This window comes from Pinus tabuliformis, chromosome 6 (genome assembly GCF_031772625.1).
Source record: "Pinus tabuliformis cultivar Carrire ecotype Pingquan chromosome 6, CPIR1, whole genome shotgun sequence".
In the NCBI taxonomy this organism is placed as follows: Eukaryota; Viridiplantae; Streptophyta; class Pinopsida; order Pinales; family Pinaceae; genus Pinus; species Pinus tabuliformis.
This window is the reverse complement of record NC_142292.1, coordinates 779018782-779044280: the sequence shown is the minus strand read 5'-3', so window position 1 is coordinate 779044280 and position 25499 is coordinate 779018782. Positions and strand designations below refer to the sequence as shown.

Genomic DNA, 25499 nt, shown 5'->3' with positions numbered 1-25499 from the left:
TCCTGGATTGAATGCTGCACTTTACTGAATATTTCTTACCTATCAAGACATGATAACATAAGTCAGTAACAACGTTTAAAATTTGAGTTTTGATCCATTTACTTACCACCCTTTCCTTGCCAGGATTCTGGTTTCCCAGGATTTGAGAATGGTGTGAAGGCGCAGCATGCACCGAGGGTCGGCCTATAAATCAGCCCATTTCATTTTATTCACTCGAAATGGCTACGGGTACCCCTCGTTGCCCATGTTGCTGGCTTTCTTTGGGTCTGTGCAGGTCATCTTTTCTCTTCAGCTGTCGAAGGGGATGACTTTCTCTCCTTTTTTCCAGGGATTTCCTACTCATTTTCCCTCTAGCCTTTTCTACACAATTATTTGGTGCTAGGGTTTGGTTGCTTACAGGGTTATCTCTCCTTCTAGAGATTCCACCCTTCCCCGCTCTGAGAGTTATCCTGGGATTGGTGTTTCCTTTCCTCAGGAGACCTTTATTCGTTTTCCCTGGATGACCAGAAGATTTCCTCAAAGCTAAGGCTTTCTGGCTTACTCCTCTAGTCAAGGATGGACACTACTGCCCGTGTCTGCAGTTTCCTATAGACAGGCTATGTATACCTTCGGATCTACGCCCCATGGTCTTCTCAGGAAATTTACATAGCCTCTTATTTCTAGCTATAGCAAAAAAGACTGAGCGGGAGAATGAGTCTACATACCACCTTACTCCGTCATTGTCGTAGCCTTTGTCTGTTCGCTGCTCCTATCTACCACCTTTCTTCGTTCCTGTCGGCTTTGTGCTCTGCTGCATGCAAATTACTAATGCCACCTCAGGCCCTCTTTGGTTTATTCCTATCCTTCTGTCCCTTCTGACCTCCACCTGTCCTTTTTCTTTCCCGACACTCTTTCCCGAGTCCTCTTCTCAGGATGTGCCTCGACCATTCTATCCGCCTTTACTCCCCATTACTCCTATGTCCTCCCGGCTGCTCTTGCCATATACTTTCTGTCCTTTTGCTGCCACTTTCCATCCCTTCTCTGACCCTTTTCCTGGCTCCACACCTGCCCTCCACCATCTCATTCCTTGATTGCGCCTCTGCTGGCTTCTCGGGATGCGATCCGTCCCTGCCCTGCTCCGTCAGCTGCCCTTTTTTCCATTTACTCCTTTCATTTCTCACGTGTGTCCTATCTGTCATCACCGGTTGTGTACTTTCCCCACGTTTGCCACTTGCTGCCTTTTCCTGAACATTCCTCTCTAGATCGCTATTGCCACCGTTATCAACTTCTAGGAGTTTCTGCAACTGCGCCTTCTCCTCTGGGTGAGGGAGCTCTATTCCTCCGAGGTCCATCGACCTTCCCTTGTTTCGGCTTCCCCAATTAGCTAGCCAATTTTCCGGTTTGTTTCTTGTTCGCCTTACATGTGTGAGAATAAGATAGTCTATTATGTTTATCAATTTCCCTATTTCACTGGTTAACCATGCTGTTCTCCACCTCCTGCTAATCTTTTCCACCGGTGTCTTTTTTTGCAGTTGTTTTACCATGTTGACTACTAGTTTCGAATCACCTTCAATTTGAAGGTTCTGGTGCTTTTCCCGGATGGCAATTTCGAGTCCACATTTTAGCGTGTGTAACTCTGCTTCATTGTTCGTTGCTTCTCCACAATCCATCGCAAAAATTCTCAGAGTGGTTCCTCCATCATTCCTGAGTAGCCCCCCTATTCCTGCTTCTCCCGGGTTACCTTTTGCTGCCCCGTCAAAGTTTAGCTTGACAAAACCTTGCAGTGGATGCTTGTAAGTGCTAATCTCCTCGACCTCTCTGGTTTGGGTTTTACTTTGGGTTCTGTCTATCATGCTTTGTTTTAATTGTAAATGCTGCAAAATTCTCTCCTCTGTTTGGTTAATCTTCCAGTCTTCATCATTCCACCTTTCTGTTAAAATAGTTTCTCTGATATTTTGTATTGTTTGTTTCCATATTTCGGCCGGGGTTCTCCTTTCTTCTTTAAATATCACGTTGTTTCTTTCCTTCCAGATGTTCCAAAGCATGAACCCTACGGACAACGTCCACGCGCGGTTTAAGATCTGGTTCTGGTAAGGTTTTCTTGGCCAATTTTCCAGAGTATTTTTTATATTATGGTAGTTTCTATGACATATTTCAAACATTTGCTAGTGATTTCTCCACAGGTTGCTGCTGACGGTGCAACTGTTTGTTAGGTGCTCCATCGTCTCCTCCTATTCATGGCATAGTGCGCATCGTGAGGGTCCCTGCATGCCTTTTTTCTGTATTTGATCCCAGGTTAGTGCCCATCCATGATGTAAAATCCATAGAAAGAAGGTTACTTTAGGCCAAGTCTTGATTTTCCAAATGTTTTTCCATTTTTTTTATTGTCTGTTGATTATGCCCTGTCTTTAAATAATATCCTTTTGCTATAGAGAATGTGCCTTTGATTCGGGTTCCCCATCAAAGTATGTCCTGCCCTGTTTTTACCGCAACTTTCCTGGATGCCATTTCTTTGTTATAATCACCCCAGCTTGCTGTCTCTGGGGTTGCTACCCAGTCATCCTTTTGCTTCCAATTTCGCCAGTATTCCCCTATGCTTGGCTTATAGAAGTTTCCGACCAATTCCCCCTCTGTTCGAGAGGTGAATTCATCGATTTCTTGGAGGGCTTCTTTACGGAGAAGTTTTTCTTGCTGTTGCCAGGATTCCTCCCAGAACTTGGCTGTGTCCCCCTCTCTTACCTCCCAAAAGCTGTAGTCTCTTATCAAATCTTTATTTTTCCTAGCAAAATTCCATATTGCTGATCATTTTTCCTCTGTTTGGCTTCTCATCTTGTCTTTTGGTTTCTCTGTTGCCTCGTATTTCTTCTCCCAAATTTTCTTCCATAGGTTCTATCCGCCCTGTGTCCACCTCCACCACAGTTTCGCGCCCATCACTTGGTTGAGTATATAAGGGTCACACAGACCTAATCCTCCATCTTTAATTGGTTTGTTGAGCCATTCCTAGGAGAGCAATGCCCATTTTCGTGTTTTACTTGTTCCTTGCCATAAAAATTTCTTAAACATGGCTACTAATTTTTGACAAATAGATTTAGGGACAGCTTGGCTAGACATCTGGTATATTGGGATGGATTGCAATACTACTCTTAGTAGGATTATCCGGCTAGGGGTATTCAGAGATCGGAATGTCCAATTATATATCTTCTTTCTTATCTTGCCTAAGAGAGGTACCCAATTCGCTACTTGTATTGATACTCATTAAGCATTATGCCAAGATACTTTGCTGGGAGAATTCCTACTCGAAATCCCATTGTTCTAGCCAAGAATCTTTGGGATGCTACCTGAGTGTTAAAGAAGAAGATTTCTGATTTCTCATTGTTAATCTCTATCCCTGAGGCTCTCATGAATTCTGAGAGAATTTTTAGGATCTATGGTGCTTCCTTAAGAGTGGCTTGTCCGTAGATCATTACATCGTCTACAAATTGCTGGTGTGTTATAGGAATTTCGTTACCCCAAATTCTCAGTCCCTTTATGTGTTCATTGGCCAGGCACGCTTTCACAAGCCTGCCCAGACCTTCTGCTGCTAGAATGAATAGAAATGGGGAGAGGGGATCTCCCTGTCTAAGCCCTCTCCTGGGGTTAAAGGCTTCCGAAGGGGTTCCATTTAGCATAACTGACATCACCGGGGTACTTACCATTGACATTATCCATTTCACCCATCTCTCGTCAAAACCATGAGCCTTTAGGATACCCCCCAGATATTCCCAACTAAGCCGATCATAAGCCTTCACTAGATCTAGTTTTATTAGCATGCCTTTGTTTCTGGAGCTTTTCAGTGAGTGTATTACCTCCTGAGCAACTACTATACCATCCATTATCTGTCTTCCTTTAACAAAACCAGTTTGCTCTTGAGCTATGAGGTCAGACAAGATTGGTTTAAGTTTGTTTACCATTATTGTAGCCAATATTTTGTATACTACATTACATAGAGCTATTGGTTTGAAGCCCTGGGGTTCTTCTGAGTTCTCCGTTTTTGGAATCAGAGCAAGGAAGGTGGCGTTTAGGGTTAGATGCATGCGCTTCGTACATCTTGATTCTTCCACGAGTTCCACGAGGTCCTGGCTCATGAAGCTCCAGGAGGCTTGGTATAATTCTATAGTAAATCCGTCAGGCCCCGAGGCCTTGTTCTTCGCCATTTTTTTTACCACTTCCTCTACTTCTTTCATGATCACCCTGAGTAGAGCCAGATTTTGTTCTCTGGTCACTTTTTTAGGAATATATTGGCACACATTAGTAATTTCCTCCTCCCTTCGTATATTAGGTTCTGTTAAGATCCCTTTGAAGTAATCTACCAGTAACTTCTCCATTTCTTCTTGTTGAAGTACCCTGTTCCCTTGACTGTCCTTGAGTGAAAGATTCTATTATGCTGTCTGTGGTTCAACATTGCTTTGTGAAAGAATTTTGATTTTTTCTCCCCTTCTTTCAACCATTGGACTCGTGATTTTTGTTTCCATAGAATTTCTTCTTGCTTTCTTCTTTTCTTGATTTGGGTAATCACCCTCCCTTCCTCCTCTTCCAGCTCTGCACTTCTTCCTCCCTCTATGATTTGTTGTTGGATTCCCTCCATTCTTGTCTGTAGTTTTTCTTTCTCTTTTTGAATGTTACCAAATTCCTCTCTGTTCCATTTCTTTATTTTTCCTTTTAGGTCTTTTAGTCTAATTTGGAACATATGCATTTTGTTTCTACCTTCCATGCTAGTTTTACTCTCCTGCCACCAAGTTTTCATTTTGTCTACGAAGTTTGGATCTCTTAGCCAAAAGGCCTCGAATCGGAATGGCCTTTTTTTATTCTGAGGGTTCATAGCAATCTCCAGTTTAATAGGCCAATGGTCTGACCCTATAGATGGGAGAATGGAAGCTTCATAGAAGATGTCCTTTCCTATTAATTGTTCAGAGGCTAGAAATCTGTCTAGTCTTGACGCTATTTGTTTGTTCCCGCCTCTTCTGTTATTCCAGGTAAATTTTCCATTTATAGTTGGAATGTCCACCAACCTTAATTCCATTTGCAAATCTCTGAATCTCTCCATCTCCGGGTCCTCTCTCTGTATTCCTCCTTTCTTCTCTTCTTTGGATGTTGTCATATTGAAGTCTCCTGCAATGATCCACATCTGTTCCTGATGCATATTCCCAAGCTTTTGCATATGAGTGAGGAATCTACCTCGATCTACTGGGGTGTGGGGCCCATAGACTGCTGAAACTAGAAACCATTCACTTTTCCCTATGAGTCTAAACTTTCCTGTAAGGATTCTGGGCAGTCCTATCCACTAGTCTGTTATGACTTCTGCTAGATTCCAGATGACTGCTATCCCTCCCGCACTTCCTTTAACATGTATGATTACTTGCTCATATTTAGGTTTAATTTTATTTAAAATTTCCTCCATCTTCTGGCCTGAGATTTTGGTTTCTTGAAGCAACATAATCAGTGGTTTGTCTTTTCTTAGCTGTTTCGCTAGGTGTCTCTGCTTCCCTTTACTATTCAGACCTCTTATATTCCAGGACGTCAATATCATTAGGGGGTTTGATTGAAGTTTTGGAACACCGCCGAAAGCGGAACAACTCTCCCTTTGTTCACTAACATTTCTCCCATTAGCTGGATGGAATCTTTAATGTTTTTTCGTCCTCGTTTTTTTCCCTCCTTTTACTTTTCCTTGCTGGTCTGGTCGACTATCCTTCTGACTCTCTTGATGTTCTTCCTTGTCTATTTTTCCTTTTCCCTGTTTGACTTGATATTGCTGGAATGTTTCGGCATAGAGTCTTTTTTGATCCTCAGGAATAAATCGCTCATCCAAGTTTCTCCATTCATTTAATAACTTTCTCAGGACTTCTTCTTCTATGCTTAGGTCTTCCCCCCTGCTTATCTCCATTTCTGTCTCCATGTTTTCTGTTTGTTCTTCCTGTTCTTTGCCTTTTTCTGCACTGTCACTCGGTGCTTTTCTCTTGGTGTAGATCCTTTCAGTATTGGAGCTGGTATCTTTCTCTTTGTCTTCCTGGTATTCCATGGTTTGATCCTCATCTTCCCCTTCTTCTTGGAGGATTTCGAAGCTATTTGATTTACCTGGGTTTGTTTGCTGTACCTTTTTACCTTCGTTTGAGTTTTCTTTTGTTGGTCTTCTTCTACTCTTCACCTCCTGAAATCCTTCCCGATCTGTTTGTTTTTTTTGCTGCTTACTTTTTCTCTCTTCTTCTTCCGTTGTTAGGGGACACTCTTTGACCAGGTGTCCAAATTCATGATATCTGCGGCATCTAAAAGGTATATGTTCATATTCCAGGGTTTGCTGCCAAACTTCTTCTTGGTACTCTAACTCCAATGTATCTGGGATTGGGTTATCAATGTTCATGTATACACATATCCTAGCATACGAAGTATACCTTCCTTTTTTTGTAGTTTCTGCTATTTTCACAAAAGTCCCTATCGTGTTTCCTATCCCTTCTAGAATTTCCGGGTCCCAGAAGTCCATTGGTAAACCAAATAATCTAACCCATACCAATGCTGCTAAATTTTTTTCCTTATCGGGGTTATAACATTCTTCCCAATATCTCATGAATAGACCAGCATTATAGTAAAAATAAGGGCCATTCTCAAACACTCTTTTTTTGTCTTGCAGGTTAGAGAAGATTACCGTAAAGAAGCCTTTTTCTCCCAACTTCAGCTCGATGTGTCTTAGGGGCTGCCATTTTTGCTGAATCCATATGGTGAGGTCTTTTTCGGATGGCCAGACTCCAACGAACTTGCAAATCATGGCGTGATCCTTCATGTAGCTTCTGTACCTTTCCAGTTTATTTGGCGGAATTACGAACCGTGGTTTCTCCTCTGCACATGGCAAGCAATTTCCCCCTTCCACGTGCCTGCCATGTCGCACCTAGGATAGGGCCTGCATTCTGCTTTTCTGCTGCCAGCTGACTGTTTTGTCCTTCTCCTGTCGCGAAGTCTCGGTAGGAGGGGATCTCTCCCCTCCTGACCTCTTCTGTCATGTCTGTTGCTCTCGGTTTCCACACTTGTCTTTTGTTGTTGCCCTCTGGTTTTTGCACCGTTAACTATCTTGGTTTCTCCCCGCCGTTTTTTAATAACCTCTCTTTATCTCAACATAAATAAATACGTTATAATATATAAGAAAAATAAAAAATGATTTGGATTCACTTTCATTTTAATTGTAATTATAATCTATTACAAACCCATTACTATAGACTGTAAGATTGTAAATATACCCATTGCTATAAATGGTAAAGTTGTAAGTATAATAATAAAATTTATAAAATAAATATATTATTAAATTTGGTTGATATATTTTTATAGATTTTTTTTTAATATAATTTATTTATATAAAAAAAATATAACTAATAAAATATGTAACCATATATAATTAATAAGATATATAGAAAGTCACATAAATCATATGCAAGAATCTTAAAAGTTCAGTAGCGATAATCAAATAACCATTCTTTTATCCAAAATATTATGGCGAAATAAACAAATATAATAATTTCAATAATCTAATTTATTAATATAATAAAAAATATAATCTAATTTATTAATGAAAAGGAGAAAAATTATAATCTCTGAACCACTTTTGTAATCCTAAAACAATATAAAATAATCATTCAACTTACAATAATAAATATATTATTCTCTTTTGTAAAAAGAATTATTCAACCTGTAAATTACATTGGGTTATTAAGTTAAATTTTAGTAAAACGAACTTGTATTTAATATAAAATATAAAACCATTTTTTTATACAAAATATAAAACCATTTTTTTTTTTTTCATTTACCTGAAAAGTGTATGATATCCTTTCGGCGAAGATTGACCAAAGTTTTATTATATTCCAAAAAAAATACACAATATTTTACATGGTAGATAAAAACTACCGTATATCATGTGGCTGCTTACTGCCTACATTCAATGATTCTAATTACTTTATCTGCGGTGTTTGGGGAACACAGTAGCCAACCTAGATTGGCTAAAGTTTCATGATATTCAAAAAAGATGCACAATATTTTACATCGTAGATAAAATTACCATAAATCATGTGACTGCTTACTGCCCACATTCAATGATTCTAATTACTTTATCTGCAGTGTTTGGGGAACATAGTAGTCAGCCTAGATTGACTAAAGTTTTATTATATTAAAAAAAATACACAATATTTTACATGGTAGATAAAACTACCATAAATCATGTGACTGCTTACTGCCCACATTCAATGATTCTAGTTACTTTATCTGCAGTGTTTGGGAATACAGTAAGCATAGTAGTAGAATCATTTGTCCTCTTGATCAACAATGCTCAAGATGAGGAGTCAGATTAGCATTTGGAAAATGTTACACAGATTTAATAAAATGTAACAAATATTTAAGAGCCAAGTAATTAGTGTTTGGAAGTTTTTACACAGATTTAATAAAGATATAACAAATATTGAGGAGCCAAAATAACATTTAGAAAATCCTGGGAAATTTTACACAGATTTAATAAAGATATTTCCACAGATTTAATAAAGATATAACAAATATTGAAGAGCCAAATTAACATTTGGAAAATCCCACACAGAATAGTACCATTTATTTATTATTATGCATTTCATTATAAAACATATGGAAAGAGAACGGCTAACAAGACCATTTCATGATGAAACATGTGTGGAAAGAGAATTGGCTAACAAGACCATTTTATCGTAAGTACTTGATATTGATACTTGGTTATTTGATAGTTACACAGTAAATTTATAGCTTAAGTGTCAAAACATAATGTTGTATTTAAAGATCCAAAACTTTTTATCAGTGCAAACTAATTTGTTGATTTAGATAAGAGACAAGCATCACTTAAAATTTTAATTTACTGATCTTCAATAGGAAAGCTTTTAGCTTTTATTAAAAATTATATATACGTATACATATAAAGGTATAACATTAATTAGTTCGATTTATTAAAATTCAGCCATGATTCTTTCTGTTGGACGCTTATGGCTCATCATAGACATGGATGCCATGCCAGTGACGGTGACTCTCATTGGAAAACACCATGCACGCAATAAGTATGTCGGTTTCATGGCCACAACTAGCAGACACTGCATTTAGTGCAGTTGGGTGAATTACTGAAAATAAGTAATTGGCCAACGAACCTTAAATGAAAAATGGGGTTGTATATTTCTACCATTCAACTAGCAGATATTGTATTTAGTGCAGTTTGGTGAATTACTGAAAACAAGTAGTTGGTTAAATTTTAAATGAGTGAAATTGTATATATCTAAAATTGAATTTATAATCAATATAATCTGAATTATAATTTCATTAATACACTATGCAACATAAACTATTTATTAAATTAATCTTACCATGAGATATACTGTCCCAATATATTAATGGAGCATGGAGCTATAAATCAAATATTAATAGCCACCCATCTCCATCTCCATCGTACTGTGTCCGAATATTGATAGCCATCCTTCTCCGTCTGCATCTCGATCTCCATCGTACTGTGTCCGAATATTGATAGCCACCCTTCTCGATCTCCATCGTACTGTGGCCAGTACTTTTCTGTCCCTGACCGTTCAAGTTCGAACACATTTCCAACATATAGCGCGAAAAATTCTGAAACTCCTGATAAGAAATGCGGTTTCCAGGAAAAATGGTGCGAACTATGGCGTCCTCCAAGTTCGAACCCTCGCTTCTTCTGGTTCTTCTGTGTTTTTCCCTTAATTTGATTGCGGGAACAACAGCAAAGGAACAGAAACATAAATACCAGAAACAATCGACGGCATGCAACCCTCCTTTATTTGTTTTCGGAGCGTCACTATTAGACGTGGGAGAGAACGCAGCGGCCATGCCCGGCCGTTCCGTTTCAGAGTTTCCTCCCTACGGCGTCCATTACTTCGGCCGCGCCGCCGCCAGGTTCAGCAACGGCCGCCTGTTCATCGATTTTATATGTAAGACCAGATGATTCATCATGCCTCTGGTTTTTTTATTTAGCTCTGAATGAAATGTGCAAGTAATTGTAATTTCTTCAGTGTTTGCTGATGACTTTTTGTTTTTTGTTTCTTGATTTCCTTCCGTCTGTTAACAGCTCAGGGTTTGGGGTATGGATTTATGGATCCATTTCTGAAGTCTTTAGGCTCTAACTTCAAGCACGGAGTCAACTTTGCCTCCTCGGGAGCCACTGCCAGGGATTCTACAATCTCCGGCAACGGGACGAGCAGCCTCGGATTGTTTTCTCTCAGTGTTCAGATTGATCAATTTATAGAGTTTAAACGTGCAGCTTTGAGTTCCAGGGGCACAGGTGGGTTCATTTAACGTTATATGTTATACTAGTTTTTGCAATATTTTGTTGGGAATTTGACATGAATATATAGTTAAAGATTGACAGTCATTCAGTGAAAACACGGTCATATATGTAACGCCTCCTTGGAGTTTTTGCTGGATTTAAAAATATATTTTGGGACAGTAATGCAAAACAGTCCAGTTCAAACTTTTAGTGGGTCTTGTGGTTGGTTTTTAGTTTTTTTTAATTGTTGTCTTAATTTTGCAAAATTCATTTGTGAGTTTTTTTTTTATTATTATTTTAAAAGTAATTTGTTATAATTATTTGTGATTTGTTATAATAAATTTATCAATATAAATAAATGTTTATACATTTATAAATTTGAATATGATACTTTGTACTTTAAATTTGAAAAAGAAATCCAAGCAAACTCTAAACAGTTTGCTTAAAATATCTTATATAATATTAAAAGCATTTAATTTTTTAAATTATCTTATTACAGGAAAGGAAAGGTGCTATATTGCTGTGCCAATATCAACCCTTTATTGACCCAAAATAATTTGTAGGATTAATTTTATTTTATTTTTAAATATAATTTTAAATATTTTATGTTTTAAGCGATTAAATTATTATAAAAATAATTTTTTAAATGAATAAATAAATTCATTTTAAATACAAACTTCAAGTATAATTGATATTTACATATTATTTTTTTTAAATTAGATATTTAAATCAACTACTCTTATTTTGCTAAATTGTATTAATGGATTTTGATAAAAATAGAAAAATTGTAAGCGTGAGTTAAGCTTCTTGTGATTGGATAGTCTTGTGATGGGATACTCTGTGGTCTTTCAGGTTAGCTGAGTTTGAATCTCATGCTTCGACACTTTTGAAATTAAATTATATAACTATTACTTATTCACATTTTGAATGTGAATAGTAATTTTTTATTTTTAAGAAAAATTAAAAAATTAGTAATTTTTGTAAATCTAGTAAAATCACATAAATCACATAAGTTATGGTGCAATGTAAGTAACAAACAAAATGATTTTTTTGACAAGTAATGCAATTTCTAGTGAGGCTGTGATTTCTTGTTGTTTAAAATGCATTTTTAAATTTTTAAATAAAACCATGAGACATTGCAAATTAAACAATTTGAAAAAACCATGAGAGATTGCAAATTAAACAATTAAAAAACCATGAGACATTGCAAATTTAAACAATTTGAAAAATCTCCTATTTTGAACAAAATTAATCAATAAAAATACCCAAAAAAAGTCATTTCATCAAAGTGCCAGATTTTTAAATAATTAATATCCATCTTATAAATACAAAAAATTTAAATTTAATGGCTATCAATATTTGTGTAGTTATAGCTTCATTAATGCATGGAGGCAGTGTATGGTAAAAATTGGATTTAGCCAAATACAAAAACCAATGAATGACATATATTGCCCCGTGCATTAATGAAATTATAGCTTCACAAATATTAATAACTGAGTTGTTTTAGTGCTACTTTTTGGAAGCTGTAGGTTTTTCGGTTTAATTTTTCTAAATCTGGCAAGAATTTATTGAAATCACAAGCTTGATAGATAATCCTATGCAATCAAAGTGCCCTGGGGCTTTTCAAGGTGGTGAATTCACATATACAGTTAAAAAACTAGTTTAAATAAAACAAATCAAAATTTCACCACAAAATTTTCTACTGAATTCGAACACCGAAAAGTCCAAAAAAATCATACTAAAGACAACTTTTATGGCAGCCTTTAATAATATAAATCTGACTTACATTTAATACTGATAGAAAAGATACATTTAATAGCTGTAGAAAAGATGCAGAAAAAGCAAATCTTACGGCCGCTATATTTAATAGTGTGCATAAAGGTCTCATTCATTTAGTGCGAATAGGAAAGACACAGAACTTCAAATATACGACCCGCCCCAGCATTTAAGAATGTGAGTGAGGGTTACCCAATTTTCACCGGTCTACGGTGTCAGCTATTCTTTTGACGTCCACTCGTGATACAGACAGGTGGATTTGAGACGTTTTCATTAATGTCGTCAACTACTTTACAATATTTCGATTTTCGTGCATCACGCGGCTGGAGATCCCTAACCTTCTTATATCCCGAAAACTTTCCAGCGTTTGTATCCAGGATGCCTTTAAGAATGTATTTTTGGGCTTTTGGGATAAATTTGATAACAATTTCTCTTATAAGCTATCTTTAATCTTGTAATCATTAAAATAATTTATTTTTTCTTTTTGCCTTTCCACTTATGTCATAGATAATAGGAAATTGTTGAGTAAAAATACCCTAACTGAATGGTTAAATAAAAATAAATTAAATAATTAAAATGGAAAGTTAAGTCTTTTACTTACCATCAAGTAAAAATAAGTTAAGTAAAAATATGTTAAATAAGTAGTTAAAATAACACATTAACTAAGTTGAATAAGTTAAATAGAAAAAATGAGAGATTAACTCCCTCTCCATCCAAATTTGATTCCTCAAAATTAACTAACGTCCACAGAAATTTGATTCCTCAAAATTAACACATAAAATTAACCAATAAAGCTCGGCAAGGGTTAACGAGCCTGCTATCGGGCATTAAATGCCCTCTTAGCTGCAAGCTCGATAGCCATATAGCTTTCGGTAAGGACGGAGTGTTCGGAAAGTAGCTTTCTGTAAGAACGAAGTGTTCGGAAAGCACCACGCGTGTCTATTCTATATAGCTATCGAGCTTGCAGCTAAGCAAACATTTAACACCCAATAACAAGCTCGTTAGCCCTTTCCATAAAGCTCGGAATAAGCAACCCAAATAGTTGCTCCGATCTCAATGTGCTCTCTTACTTCTCCGACTCAAATAAGTATACTTGCTTTCCTCGTAACATAATCGATTTATTTCATGGTTAGGCAGGGCTACATTCCTTACTGTCCTCCACTTCTTAATGCGACCACACCTACATTGCGTTCACCCTCTTGCAAAGTCACCAGGTTCGAGGGAAAAATAGTCGAAAACTAGTGAATCTAAAGGTACACAACAAATTTTTGTATGACAATAGTCTGAGTCTGTGCTTCAACACACAGTGATATAAATATTCAGCTACATGTATGACAATGGTCTGAGTTTGTGTATCAACAAAGACAGAGAGATATTTAGCTACATTGGTTTTCTGACTCTGTGTATCAGCACACAGTGTAAATGTTCAGCTGCATGTATGACAATGGTCTGTCTGTGTATCAGCACAGAGCAATAAGTGGTGTAAATGTAGAGACTGAAGCTGTTGCCAATTAATGATTTATAGTTGAATCTGCCTATCGTTTAATAAGTCGTCGTTTTAAGTCGAATCTACCTGAAGTAAAAGACATCTAAGTTGCTGTGGGTTAAATCTGCGTCCTCCTGGATGGGCTTTGAAAAAATTAGAACTTTCATTCATTTACATTTAATTGATAAATATATTATAACCTTCTATATAATAATTATTATTTATATATAATAACGTTATTTTTTTTAATTCATATCTTTTAATAATAATATATAATTAGTTTGTTTTGAATTCATATTAATTCGTGTTTTGAATAAATATTTTGCCCAACATGTTAAATTTTTAGATTGATAAATTATTTATTTTATTATTTTAAATTAGTGTGGTTAATTAAAGGAAAAAATTTATTTTTTTAAGTCAATTTTATTTAAAAATTTAGTAAAGATGTTTAAGTTGTTTAATTTACAAAGTTGAAAGGTGTTGAATTTATTTATACACTCAAAAATGCTTTTTACAAAATAAGAAATCACAATCTTGCTAGAAATTATTAGATTATGACAACAAAAAATCATTTGGTTTATTAATTAAACTTTTCAAATCGGTTCATCAATTGGAGATCTTATTGTAATGACATCTACTCAATTATTTCTAATCATATAATGATCTAGGTGGCTCCATAAATGTCTAGAAATAGAAGTGGTCTTGAAAAAACTCAAAAATCAAAGTCATTGGATTGAAGTGAAACTAGGATCAGATCATAGTGCTCGACCTCATGATTCCAACGACATGAATGATATTCAAAGCCGTGTTTGTATGCTCAAGATATTTGCAGTCAAAGTTATGGTCAAATTAGGCAAAGTGACAAAATATCGGCACACAGAATTCGGTCGCTAGAACGAGCAAATTTGTTGCCTCTTTAATTTTGCCGGTGACCCCAAGATTCTGGTTGGATCTTTTTGTCTCCTTTGTTCTAAAAAAAAAAAATTAAATGAGGTGGCAAGCTACCACCCTCGCCAGCGGACGTTATTATATATATAAACAACAATGGGGCGAGGCCAGTGGCTGACTTGGGACACCACCCAACGACCCACAACCAATATATATATATATATGCAACCCATTTAAATTGGAGCTGATGTAGCTTGAAGCCGCGTTGGCCGGTGGCCAGCCCGCCCCATGCGGCAGCTCCACAACAGTGATCAGACTGCCATACCATAATACACCACTTGTCACCCATATGTAACGGTTCATAAACCACCAAATGTGCCAACAAAAAAAACGTTATAACAATGCACCATGTGAATGGATTTCCAACTTTAAACATAACACACCAACCATGCCAAAGATTTAACAGCAAAACCACACCAATGATTGCCCAAGTCAGGTTTTGAACCTGAGCCTCGTGTGCCTAACTTGGCCACTCCACCAATGGCCCAACGAGCCTTTCATTGAAATATTCGTCCATCAAACATTATTTAAACCAAGATTATTCATTCGTCAAGGGACAAAGAAGGTTGAGAGCATGAAAACTAGTGTGTGCATGGATGTCAAGGCAATAGAACCATGCCTGGCACAAATTTCGAGACAGATTCTCAGGGAATCTTAGAGGACTCTTTTTTTTATGCTTGAGGAATCTTTAGATTCCCTTGGGGGCAATTTTTCACAGTGACAAAATCATGTCAACTTTATACTCAAACGACCCATAATTTCACAGGGGACGTGATGGTGTGGTCCGTCTCCTCATTTGAGCAACAAAATTTCAGGCAGATAGGAGTGAGGAATCTAAAAGAATCCCTTAGAGACTGTTTTTTTACAAAGGCAAAATGATGCCGACTTTATAGTCATTTTTCTTAGAATTTCACAAGGAGCGTAGTGATGTGATTAGAATTTTTATCTGAGTAGCGTATTTTTCACCAATCTCTAGGAAAGAATATTTGGGGGAATCTTTTAGACTCTCGAGGGTCTAGATTTTGATGATGTTAAAAAGGGGCCAAGTTTCTAGTTGTTTGACACGATTTCGTGCCACAAAATTTAATGGGGCATTCCATTTCATCAGCAGAGCTTCACATTTTCAGGTTATCCCTGAGAGTGGAAGTATATGAAGCAGTGATGGCATGTCTTTCTTTTGATTTGCTGAAATGGTGTTTTTGTTCTTGAGATCCTCGTTACCATTCTGCTGAAGGACACTTGTATGCCACGTCAGGTGAGAATTTATTAGCTTTTCATGCTGAAGGAGGGCCCCATATGAGTGAGAGTTCCTATAGGAGAATGTCTTGTGGAGAGACATGCCACTCTAGCCGAGGGAGTTTATCCTTGTAATGACAAAGAATGTACCATGTACTCATCCTCATCTTAAAACATTTAATGAAGCGGCCTCCCCACTCTTAACACCGTGCTTGGAGACGTAACCCACACTAGGTGAACTGCGTTATCAATGTGTTTGTGTTCTTTGATTTGATGGTTGTCATTATGTTTCCTCTTGCTGAAAGTATGCACATGTGGTTTTTCATACTCTTTAACGTGAAATTCTGCTAACATCACAGAAGTAAAAGATCTTGGCTAATTCCGATAGCTGAAGAGATCCGGATCTAGCTTGGTATCAGAGCTGTTTTCTTGTTTATGTGAATTGCGAGTGTGAATGATTGAATGTGCAACAAGAAGGGAAATGGAAAACAACAGAGATCTCTACGAGGACCTCCTCATGATGGCAAACATGGTGGGCATAATGTATGCAGATTATGAAGAGAAGATGAAAAGAGAGGAACGGGAGAAAGAAAGAGCAGAGGATGATGCTCCATCTAGCCCCTCGAGTGGACATTCTTCTTCTTCATCGTATTCTCATTATTTAAATGACAAGATCAATCAGAGTCTTCAAGGAGAGAATGTTGAATTGAGGAAACTTCTACAAGAAGAAAAAGAGGCGAAGCATAGATTGTAGCTTTAGTTACGAGCGACGAAAGAGGCCTTGGAAAATTTGAAGCACAACGAAGGGTTAGCGAAGCCGTCATCACCTGCTTTAGAATCGACAACTAAGGTAAACAATGTTGATCATTCTTCAGTTTCATTTTCACATGACGCTATTTCTATTGGAAATATGGAGGTACCCATTTCAGGAACTGACATGAGACTCCTTACCAAAATGGGGTATAAAGGAGGAGGACTTGGTGTTAATGGCCAAGGAATTACTCAGCCATTCGAGGTTGTACAAAGACCTTGATTTACAGGTTTGGGATACACTAAAGGAGAGTGCTCGAAGGTAGCAAAAGCTTTCAAGGAATTGTCGAAACCATCGAGGAAAGAGGATGATTAGAACACATCACAATCCTCCCATGACATTGCACATTGCAGAGGAAGAGCTAAGGTAAGCTCTCATCGCCAGGATTGCACCAAAGACAATCAAGAGAGGTATAAAAAGTCTTCGTACTCTAAAGTTCATTTTGATTACAAACATGTTGTTAATGATGAACATAAATCATGACATAGAAATCCATGTAGTTTTTTCGGTTTGCATAACCATGTGGTTGCTAAGTGTTAGAAGAGAATGGCAGCAAGCAAGAGGAGAGGCGTGAAGGCCTTCTCCACATTAGGGAAAGAAGAAGTTCAAGCAGGTCTGGACAAAGAATACTTTTTGCAATCATTCCAACAGAGGTGGAAATCAAAAAGCCACATGTTGGAGGCTCCATCCAGAACAACGTCGTAAGGACAAAATGCCCGTGTAGGAAGTAGTTGGAAAAGATGTTCGACAAGCGAATCCGCCACATTCCTGGTGGTTCACTTTGTTGAGTAAGAGATGGTTTTACTAGATATGGTAGCTTGTCATGGCCACATTTTTTAAATCATGTGTTGCAACATAATTGTAAAAGTGATGATGTGTTTTGCATTGCTTATTAAAGCAACGATGATGTTTTGACCTTTTATTGATAGCTGGGGTATTGATTTCTATTCTGATGTAAACTTGACCAAAGAGTGTGTCTTATAAAATCTTGGCATGGGGGTGCTTGGGTCATGATTGGTCATGTAATTGAACATTAGTTTGCAAAGATTGTATTATAGGTTTGCAGAGGATGTAGGTGTTGGTTCATCACTTATGGCTCCGAAGAACAAGGGTGAAGGAGAAGGAAGTATGATCTGGCAGGACACTTCTTATGTAGACAATACAACACAACAGTTGTAGATTATGTTCATGTTTTCTAAGGACCAAAAGCTCTTCAGTGGAGAGGAATGATCCAGGTGGCTCCAGAAATGTCCAAAAATAGAAGTGGCCTTGAAAAAGCTTAAAAGTCAAAGTTTTCGGATTGAAATGAAATTAGGACCAGATCATAGTGTTCGACGTCTTGATTCCAACGATGTGGACGACACTAAAATATGAGTTCGTATGCTAAAGATATTCACGGTCAAAGTTCGTGTCAAACTAGGCCAAGTATCAGTCACTAACGACGTAGCAATTTGGCAAAGTATTGGCACATGAAATCCAGCTGTCGGAAGAGGCGAATTTGTCACCTCTTTAGTTTTGCCGGTGACCCCAAAATTTTGGTCGGATCCTTTTGTCTCCTTTGTTATAAAAAAAATAAAAAATAAATATTAATAGGGGTGGCGGGTTGCCACCCTTGCCAGCGGATGTTATTATATATATAAAAAAACAACAATGGGTCGGGGCTTGGGGCTGACCCGGGAGCACACCCAACGTCCCATGGTTGTTACATATATATATATACAACCCATTTAAATTGGAGTCGATGGGGCTTGAACCCGTGCAAGCCGTTGGCCGACCTGCCCCATGCAGTGGATCCACAATGGTCAACTGATCGACATACTATAGTACACCACTTACCACCCATATTAGTAAACTGCTAAACGCACCAATAAAGAAAAAAATGTTATAACAATGCGCCATGTGAACGACTTTCAAACTTTGAACATAACGCACCAACAATGCCACAAAATTAACAACAAAACACACCAATGATTGCCTAGGTTAGGTTTTGAACCCAGGCCTTGCATGCCTAGCTTGGCCACTCCACCAACGGCCTAACGGGCCTTTCATTGAAATATCCGCCCATCAAACATTATTTAAATCGAGATTATTCATTCACCTAGGGATAGATAAGGTTGAGCGCACGGAACCCAAAAGACGCACGAATGTTGAGGCAGTGGAACCATGCGTGGCACAAATTTTGAGACAGATTCTTAGGGAATCTTTGCAGGATTCTCTTTTTGAAGCTTGAGGAATATTTATATTCCCTTGGGGGAAATTTTTCATAGTGACAAAATCATGTCAACTTTATACTCAAACGAACTAGAATTTCCCAGGTGACGTGATGGTGTGGTATGTTTTCTCATCTGAGCAGCGTAATTTCACGCAATCAATAGTGAAAAATCTTTACAGAATCTTTACAGAATCTAAAAGATTCCCTTGGAGGTTGATTTTTGACAGAGGCGGAATGATGTCGACTTTATAGTGATTTTTCTCATAATTTCGCACGGAGCATAATATTGTGCTCAAAATTTTCATCCGAGCAACGGATTTTTTACCCATCTCCAGGAAGGAATCTTTGGGGGAATTTTTTAGATTCTCGAGGGTCTAGATTTTGACGGTCTTAGAAAGGGGCCAATTTTATAATTGTTTGACATGATTTCGCACCACGAATTCAACAATGCAGTCCATTTTGTCAGCAGAGCATTGTATTTTCAGGCCATCCCCTAAAGTGGAGGTATATGAAGTAGTGATGCCATGTCTTTCTTTTGATTTGCTAAGATGATGTTTTTGTTGTTGAGATCCTTGTTACCATTATGCTGAAAGATACTTGTATGCCACGTTATGTGAGAATTTATTAGCTTTTCATGCTGAAGGAGGGACCCATATGAGTGAGAGTTCCTATAGGAGAACGTCTCGTGGAGAGACATTCCACTCTAGTTGAAAGAGTTTATCCTTGTAATGGCAAAGAATGTACCATGTGCTCATCATCATCTTGCATCATTTAATGAAGCGACCTCCCCACACTTGACACCAGCTCCGGAGACATAACCCACACTGGGTGAACTTCGTTATCAATGTGTGTGTGTGTTCTTTGATTTGATGGTTGTCATTATGTTTCCTCTTCCTTAAAGTATGCACATATGGTGTTTCATACTCTTTCACATGAAATTTTGCTAATATCACATAAGTAAAATATCTTGGTTAATTTCGGTAGCTGAAGAGATCCGGATCATATAACAAACAACTTTTAAATTATTAAACCAAAATTTAAAAAATTATCATTTATTGTCAAATTTTTTGTTTATCCAAATTTCATAGTCTTAAAATTTTAATTATAAACCCAAAGCATGTGAATATGCTTTTTTGAACACCTTTCCTCCTCTCTCTCAAGTTTATATTAGAATTCCACATTACAGTCATTTTGACATCAAGTACTCAAATGACCATGTGTTCCATCTTTCACAACTTATATCACACCCATCTTATTTCTCATCCTTGAACATAGTCACTACCAAATATGACCTTTTATCCAAGGTATTATGAGATGCTATTTTTCTCACACCATGGATCACAACATGTTTACCCATTCACCATGAAATTGTCATGAACCATAGGTATGATGATGAATGCAAGGCTATGCATAGACATCTTTGCTTTTTCGACACCCATGACCCACCCTCTATCCAATCAACACGAAGAGACTATTGTTGGCTCTTAAGATGTAAGAAGTGAGACTTTCTTATTACTAGGGGGTGGGGACTTCTTTTATCCCTTCACACTTCTAAAATTGTTTGTTGTACTCTCCTCTGTAGGAAAATATACTCTTCCACTTGATATTGATTCATTATTGGTTCTCTAATACCATGATCCTTGATGACATGTTAAGCCAAACCTCATTCAAATTCCCTTCCACCATTTTGACGTCACTTTCCTCGAGAGACATTAAGAGAGGTTCTAATATTTTTTAGCACTAGTGAATCAAAAAATGAGGAAGGTTTGCAGATTGAATTTCTCAAGCCATGGCATTGGTCCTCTTTCTTTTCATATTGTTAATCTATTTAATCATGTGGTATGTTTGGTATTACCCCCTCCTTGGTCACCATATTTCATCCATCCCATCTTCAAATTAGGGAACATCTTGGATTTGAATAAATACAAGATTAAAATTATTGAGCACTCTTTTTCTAAGATTTATGGTACAACCCTGAATATGTGGCTTTTAAAACACTTGGAGAATAACAAAAATTGTGCCAAGGGATAAGCAATCTTTAGGAGACTATCAAACTATTTCCTACATTTACACACTCTGTGCAATAATTGAGGAGGTTAGGCAATGTTCCTCCAAAGTCTTTGTTGCTTTATGGATTGTTGAAAGGCTTTTAATTCTCTTTCAAGGGAATTATTTTTCATAGATTTTGTGATATTGGTGCCTTTGATTCTCTTTGGCTCTACTAAGAGGCTATGTGATATTGTTATTGGTTGGCTTTGCACATCACAAAGCCTTTTTTGAGTTCTTAAGTACCACTATAGGGGTCAAGCAAGGTTGCCTCCTCATGTCGACCTTGTTTGAGATTTATATTGACTAGTGAAAGGCACATGTATGGGGCATATGCATGTTGATGATGGTTGTATTTTACACCATGTTCCACTTTCTCTTTTCTTGTTTGGAAATGATGGATTTCTCTTGAGGGCCTAGAAAGGTAGCTTTATGCCCTCATAAGTTTTTGTGGCGTTAGGAAGTTGGTGGTGAACCTTAGCAAGACTAAGGTTATGATTTTAATGCTTCCAAGAATTGCATGTCAAACTTTGATGTCTTGTTCAAGGTGAGAAAAATAAAGACTATTACCATAATTTATACTTTTTTCAAGGTAAAATTTATTGGTCCTAGATCCATGATCCTTCCCACGATGTACTTTGTGCCCATGAGATGAACTGTGATTTGTTCGTAGAGTGATTTACCATAATTTCTACCTGTGTCATGGATAATGGGAGATCGTTAAGTAAGGCTAGGATGAGTGGTTAAGATGGGACACTAAGTCCAATGAGTACTGTTAAGTAAGGGTAGGTTGAGTGGTTAAGATGGGGCATTAACTCCCTTTCCACCCAAATTTATTTCCTCAAAATGAACAAATAAGGCTAGAGAAATAGGTGACCCATGGAGTTACTCTGATCTCAATGGGCTCTCTTACTTCTGAAACTCAAATAAGTATACTTTCTTTCCTCATAACATTACATATTTATTTCATGGTTAAGCAGGGCTACATTCCTTACTTTTGGAATTTGTGTCCTCTAGTTCTTAATGAGATCACGTCTACATTGCCTTCACCCTCTTGCCAAGTCACGAGGTTAGAGGGAAAAATAGTCAAAAATGAGTTGATATATAGGTACACAACAATTTTTTGTATTACAATGGTCTAAGTATGTGTATCAACAAACAATGATATAAATATTCAGCTACATGTATGACAATGGTCTGAGTTTGTGTATCAACGTAGAGAGATAGAAATATTTAGCTACATTGGGTTTCTAACTCTATGTATCAACACACAGTGATATAAATGTTTAGCTACATGTATGACAACAGTCTGAGTATGTGTATTAAGTTTTAACATAGAGCATTAAGTGGTTTAAATGTAAATACCGAAGTTGTTGTCAATTAATGATTTGTAGTTTAATCTGCCTATCATTTGATAAATGGTTGTCTTTAGTCGAATCTACCTGAAGTAAAATATATTTGATTTGCTACGCGTTAAATCGATATTCGACTATATGGGCTTTGGAAAAATTAAAACTTTCATTCATTTACATTTAATTGATAAATAAATTCTAACCTTTTATATACTTATTATAATTTATTACTGTTTACATATAATAATGCTTTTTTAAGTTAATTTCTATTACCTCAAAATGTCAAATTACAACATATAGTCCATCATCTATAAGCACAGTACAACCAATTAGATATACTACATGCCAGGTGTTAGATATTAGGATTGATCATGAATTTTTCTTTTTTCCCTTTTCTTTTTTAGATGCCAATCCATTACAAAAAATTATCAGAACAATTGTATGGCAAGCATTGATTTCATTTCTTTGAGATAATTTCATTGCTGAAGGTTCTGCCATATTTATTGTTTCCTTGCCACTATTAGATTTATTTGACTTGTGGGTATGTTTTTTCCCACTTGTTACAGAAGCCACAATTTATGGTTGAGTCTCTTTCCTTTTCATTTAAAGGATGGGTCTCCTTTGCTGAGGGATGAGATGGTGTCTCCGGTGGTTGAGCTAAGTTTGGAGGATTTGATTTGGCGGTAGATATCTTTTGTTGATGAGGATTGTCCTGTTTTTGACCGAAAGTATTATTGGACCCTTTTGCCCCCTTCGGATATTTCCATCCACGACTCGTTTTCTTCGAATCCTGGGGGAGGGGCCCCTTGCGAAAAGGGGCATACATTTTGAAGATGACCAGTTGTTGATAATTTTTGCAAAAAAAAAAGCATTATTTTCATGGTCCAACGGTTGTGTTAAAACCTTACATCTCCACTTAAGTCGGATTTTATTCGACAACCCTTTACTAAGGTCCACTTTGATAGATGCGAACAAATGTGAGAATTACTTTTGAAAACCTTTCAATGTTTATTTTGATGAAGCAACATATTAAATTTCCAACTTCTTCTAAGATATCTGGATGTGTCAAATAGATGGGAAAGTTAGGAAGCCTTACCCATACTAGAATTGTTAGAGACATCATGGCAAGAGGATTAAAGTTAGGAAACTATGGTTGCATTGAGAAACCAGAATGGCCCCAAAACCAGGGTTCCTAGTCAAAAACCTTGTGTTGTTCCTCCAAACTTTTGAAGAACACCACAAAGAACACTTTTGAGCAAAATAAGAAATTTGTGTTCTATGACCAGTTTTGATGTACCCATTTCGAGAGAGCAGATGTAGAGGGCCAAAATCCATTAAAATGACAAATAATCACTTGTTTCTCATAATATCCAACCATGAAGTTGGTTAAAATGTTTTTCACTTCAAGAGATGGGGTATCCATTACCTTATCCACAACAAATGTTGGCCCTCATAGATCTTTGGGGTTTTAAGATGAATGTCCTTGCTTTTGGACTTCCTTAAAAGTCTTGGGTTGGGAGGAGGAAGATGTCTCCCATTATTTGGAAACACCTCTCAATCTGGTGATTAAAGAAATATACGCATCCTTGGTTATGCCATATTCTTTGAGGGAATTTAGGTCATGAAGTTTCCTTCCACCATATATGAGCTTGAAACTACCAGAGGAAGTTTGCAGTGGATCCTGGATTTGGGCAACGAGTGAAGAGACGAGATCTAAGGTTTGGACAAACATGCAAAAGGAAAGCCCTAATAATGGTCATACAAATATTGGAAAGTTCACCATATCTGGGATAAAACCCTCATTTGAGCTACATAAAATATTTTTAAGAGAGTAATTACTCTTCTGATTGGCTAGATCTTGAAGTTGGATCGATTTCTTCAAAGCTTCATGAGAAAGAAAACTAATTCCCACTAAACGTTCATATCCGTCGAACTGAATCCCCGTGGTGGGCTTCTCATACAAACCATTTGTCATTTGGGCATGCAAACCTGTCTCCTCCACCATGGCTGAGACCTTGCCACATTGCATGTAATCAACATTGATGATTTCATCATTGATTCTACTTCTCATATCCATCTCTTGGTCCGTGATCACGATCAATAACTTTAGGGAAGAGATGAAAGAACGCAAACCCAACACATTCATGTCTCTCCTGTTTATATATATATATTTTTATTGATTTGAATCCGTGTGTTTTTCTTACCAAGGTGGAGTATATAGCAATTAGATTGTTTTTACTTCACATTAATTTTTGTGTTTTGACTAAATATTTTGCACAATATTTTAAAGTTTTAGTTTAATAGATTAAAATTAAAATTTATTTATTATTATTTTAAAATCGTGTAGTTTATTCTATTTTATTTTATTTTATGTGGTTCACAGATTCCGAATATCGGTGACTGCTACGTCCAAGAAATATTTGTACCAACCAAATCTACTAGAAAGGATCACTTCCTGCTAGCTCAACCACAGGGCCTAACCCTGACGGTGGCGATATAATTGAACCTGTGACCTCTCAATAGCAAAGACTTTAAGAACGGGGACTCAACCAATTGAGCTAACCCTCGAAGATAAAATCCTGTAGTATAAAAAGACAAAATGGTCCTTTTCTTGGTACTTTTTCTAGTCAAATTTACCCAAAATTTGTTAGAGATTTTTAATAATAATAAGTTTAAGTTGTGGAATCTACAATGTTCTAGTGCTTCATAGGTTGTTTAGGGTCTTGAATCCATTTATGCCTTCAAATGCACATTTAATTGTATTGGTAGATTCCAACTAAAAAGAACATTTTTTTTCTATTATTAGTTGATTAATTGGAAATACTATTGCAATGACATTTAAAAAAATTACGCTTTCTCGTGTTTCTCCAATTCCCACCATTATTTCTAATCATATCACAAACAATCTTTTAAAATATTAATCCAAAAATTAAATAACTTATAATTTTTTTTGTAGTGAAAGTTTTAAAATACTTTTTGATAAATAACAAGTGTATTTTTCCATTATATTTTGCATTGTCAAAAAATTTCAAATTTCATAGCCTCTAAATTTTATTATAAACCCAAACCAAGTGACTATGCCTTTTTTATCACCTTTCCTCCCATATCTTAAGATTATTTTAAAATTCCACATTACAATTTGTTTTGACATCAAGTATGCAAATGACCATGTGTCCCATCTTTCACAACTTATCTCACAACCATCTTAATCTCATCCTAAGAACATAGTCACTACCAAATATGACCTTTTATCCATGGTCTTATGAGATGCTCTCTTTATCACACCATGAATCAAGACTTGTTTACCCATTTACCATGCAATTGTCATGAACCGTTGATAT

The 25499-nt window shown here is 36.7% G+C and overlaps 1 protein-coding gene across 2 annotated transcripts in view; it reads left to right on the top strand.

Annotated features, from left to right (window-relative positions):
• Nucleotides 1–9544: 9544 nt before the first annotated feature.
• Nucleotides 9545–25499, top strand: part of LOC149261045 (GDSL esterase/lipase At4g01130-like) — a 137683-nt gene continuing 121728 nt past the window's right edge. Inside the window, exons 1-2 of one of the 2 annotated variants that reach the window (XM_089381042.1) lie at nt 9545–9956; nt 10094–10306. In XM_089381042.1, the coding sequence (XP_089237168.1) occupies nt 9641–9956; nt 10094–10306 (529 nt within the window). In that variant the 5' untranslated portion in view covers nt 9545–9640. The remainder of the gene's footprint in view (nt 9957–10093; nt 10307–25499) is intronic. The other variant, XM_089381037.1, reaches the window with a different exon arrangement.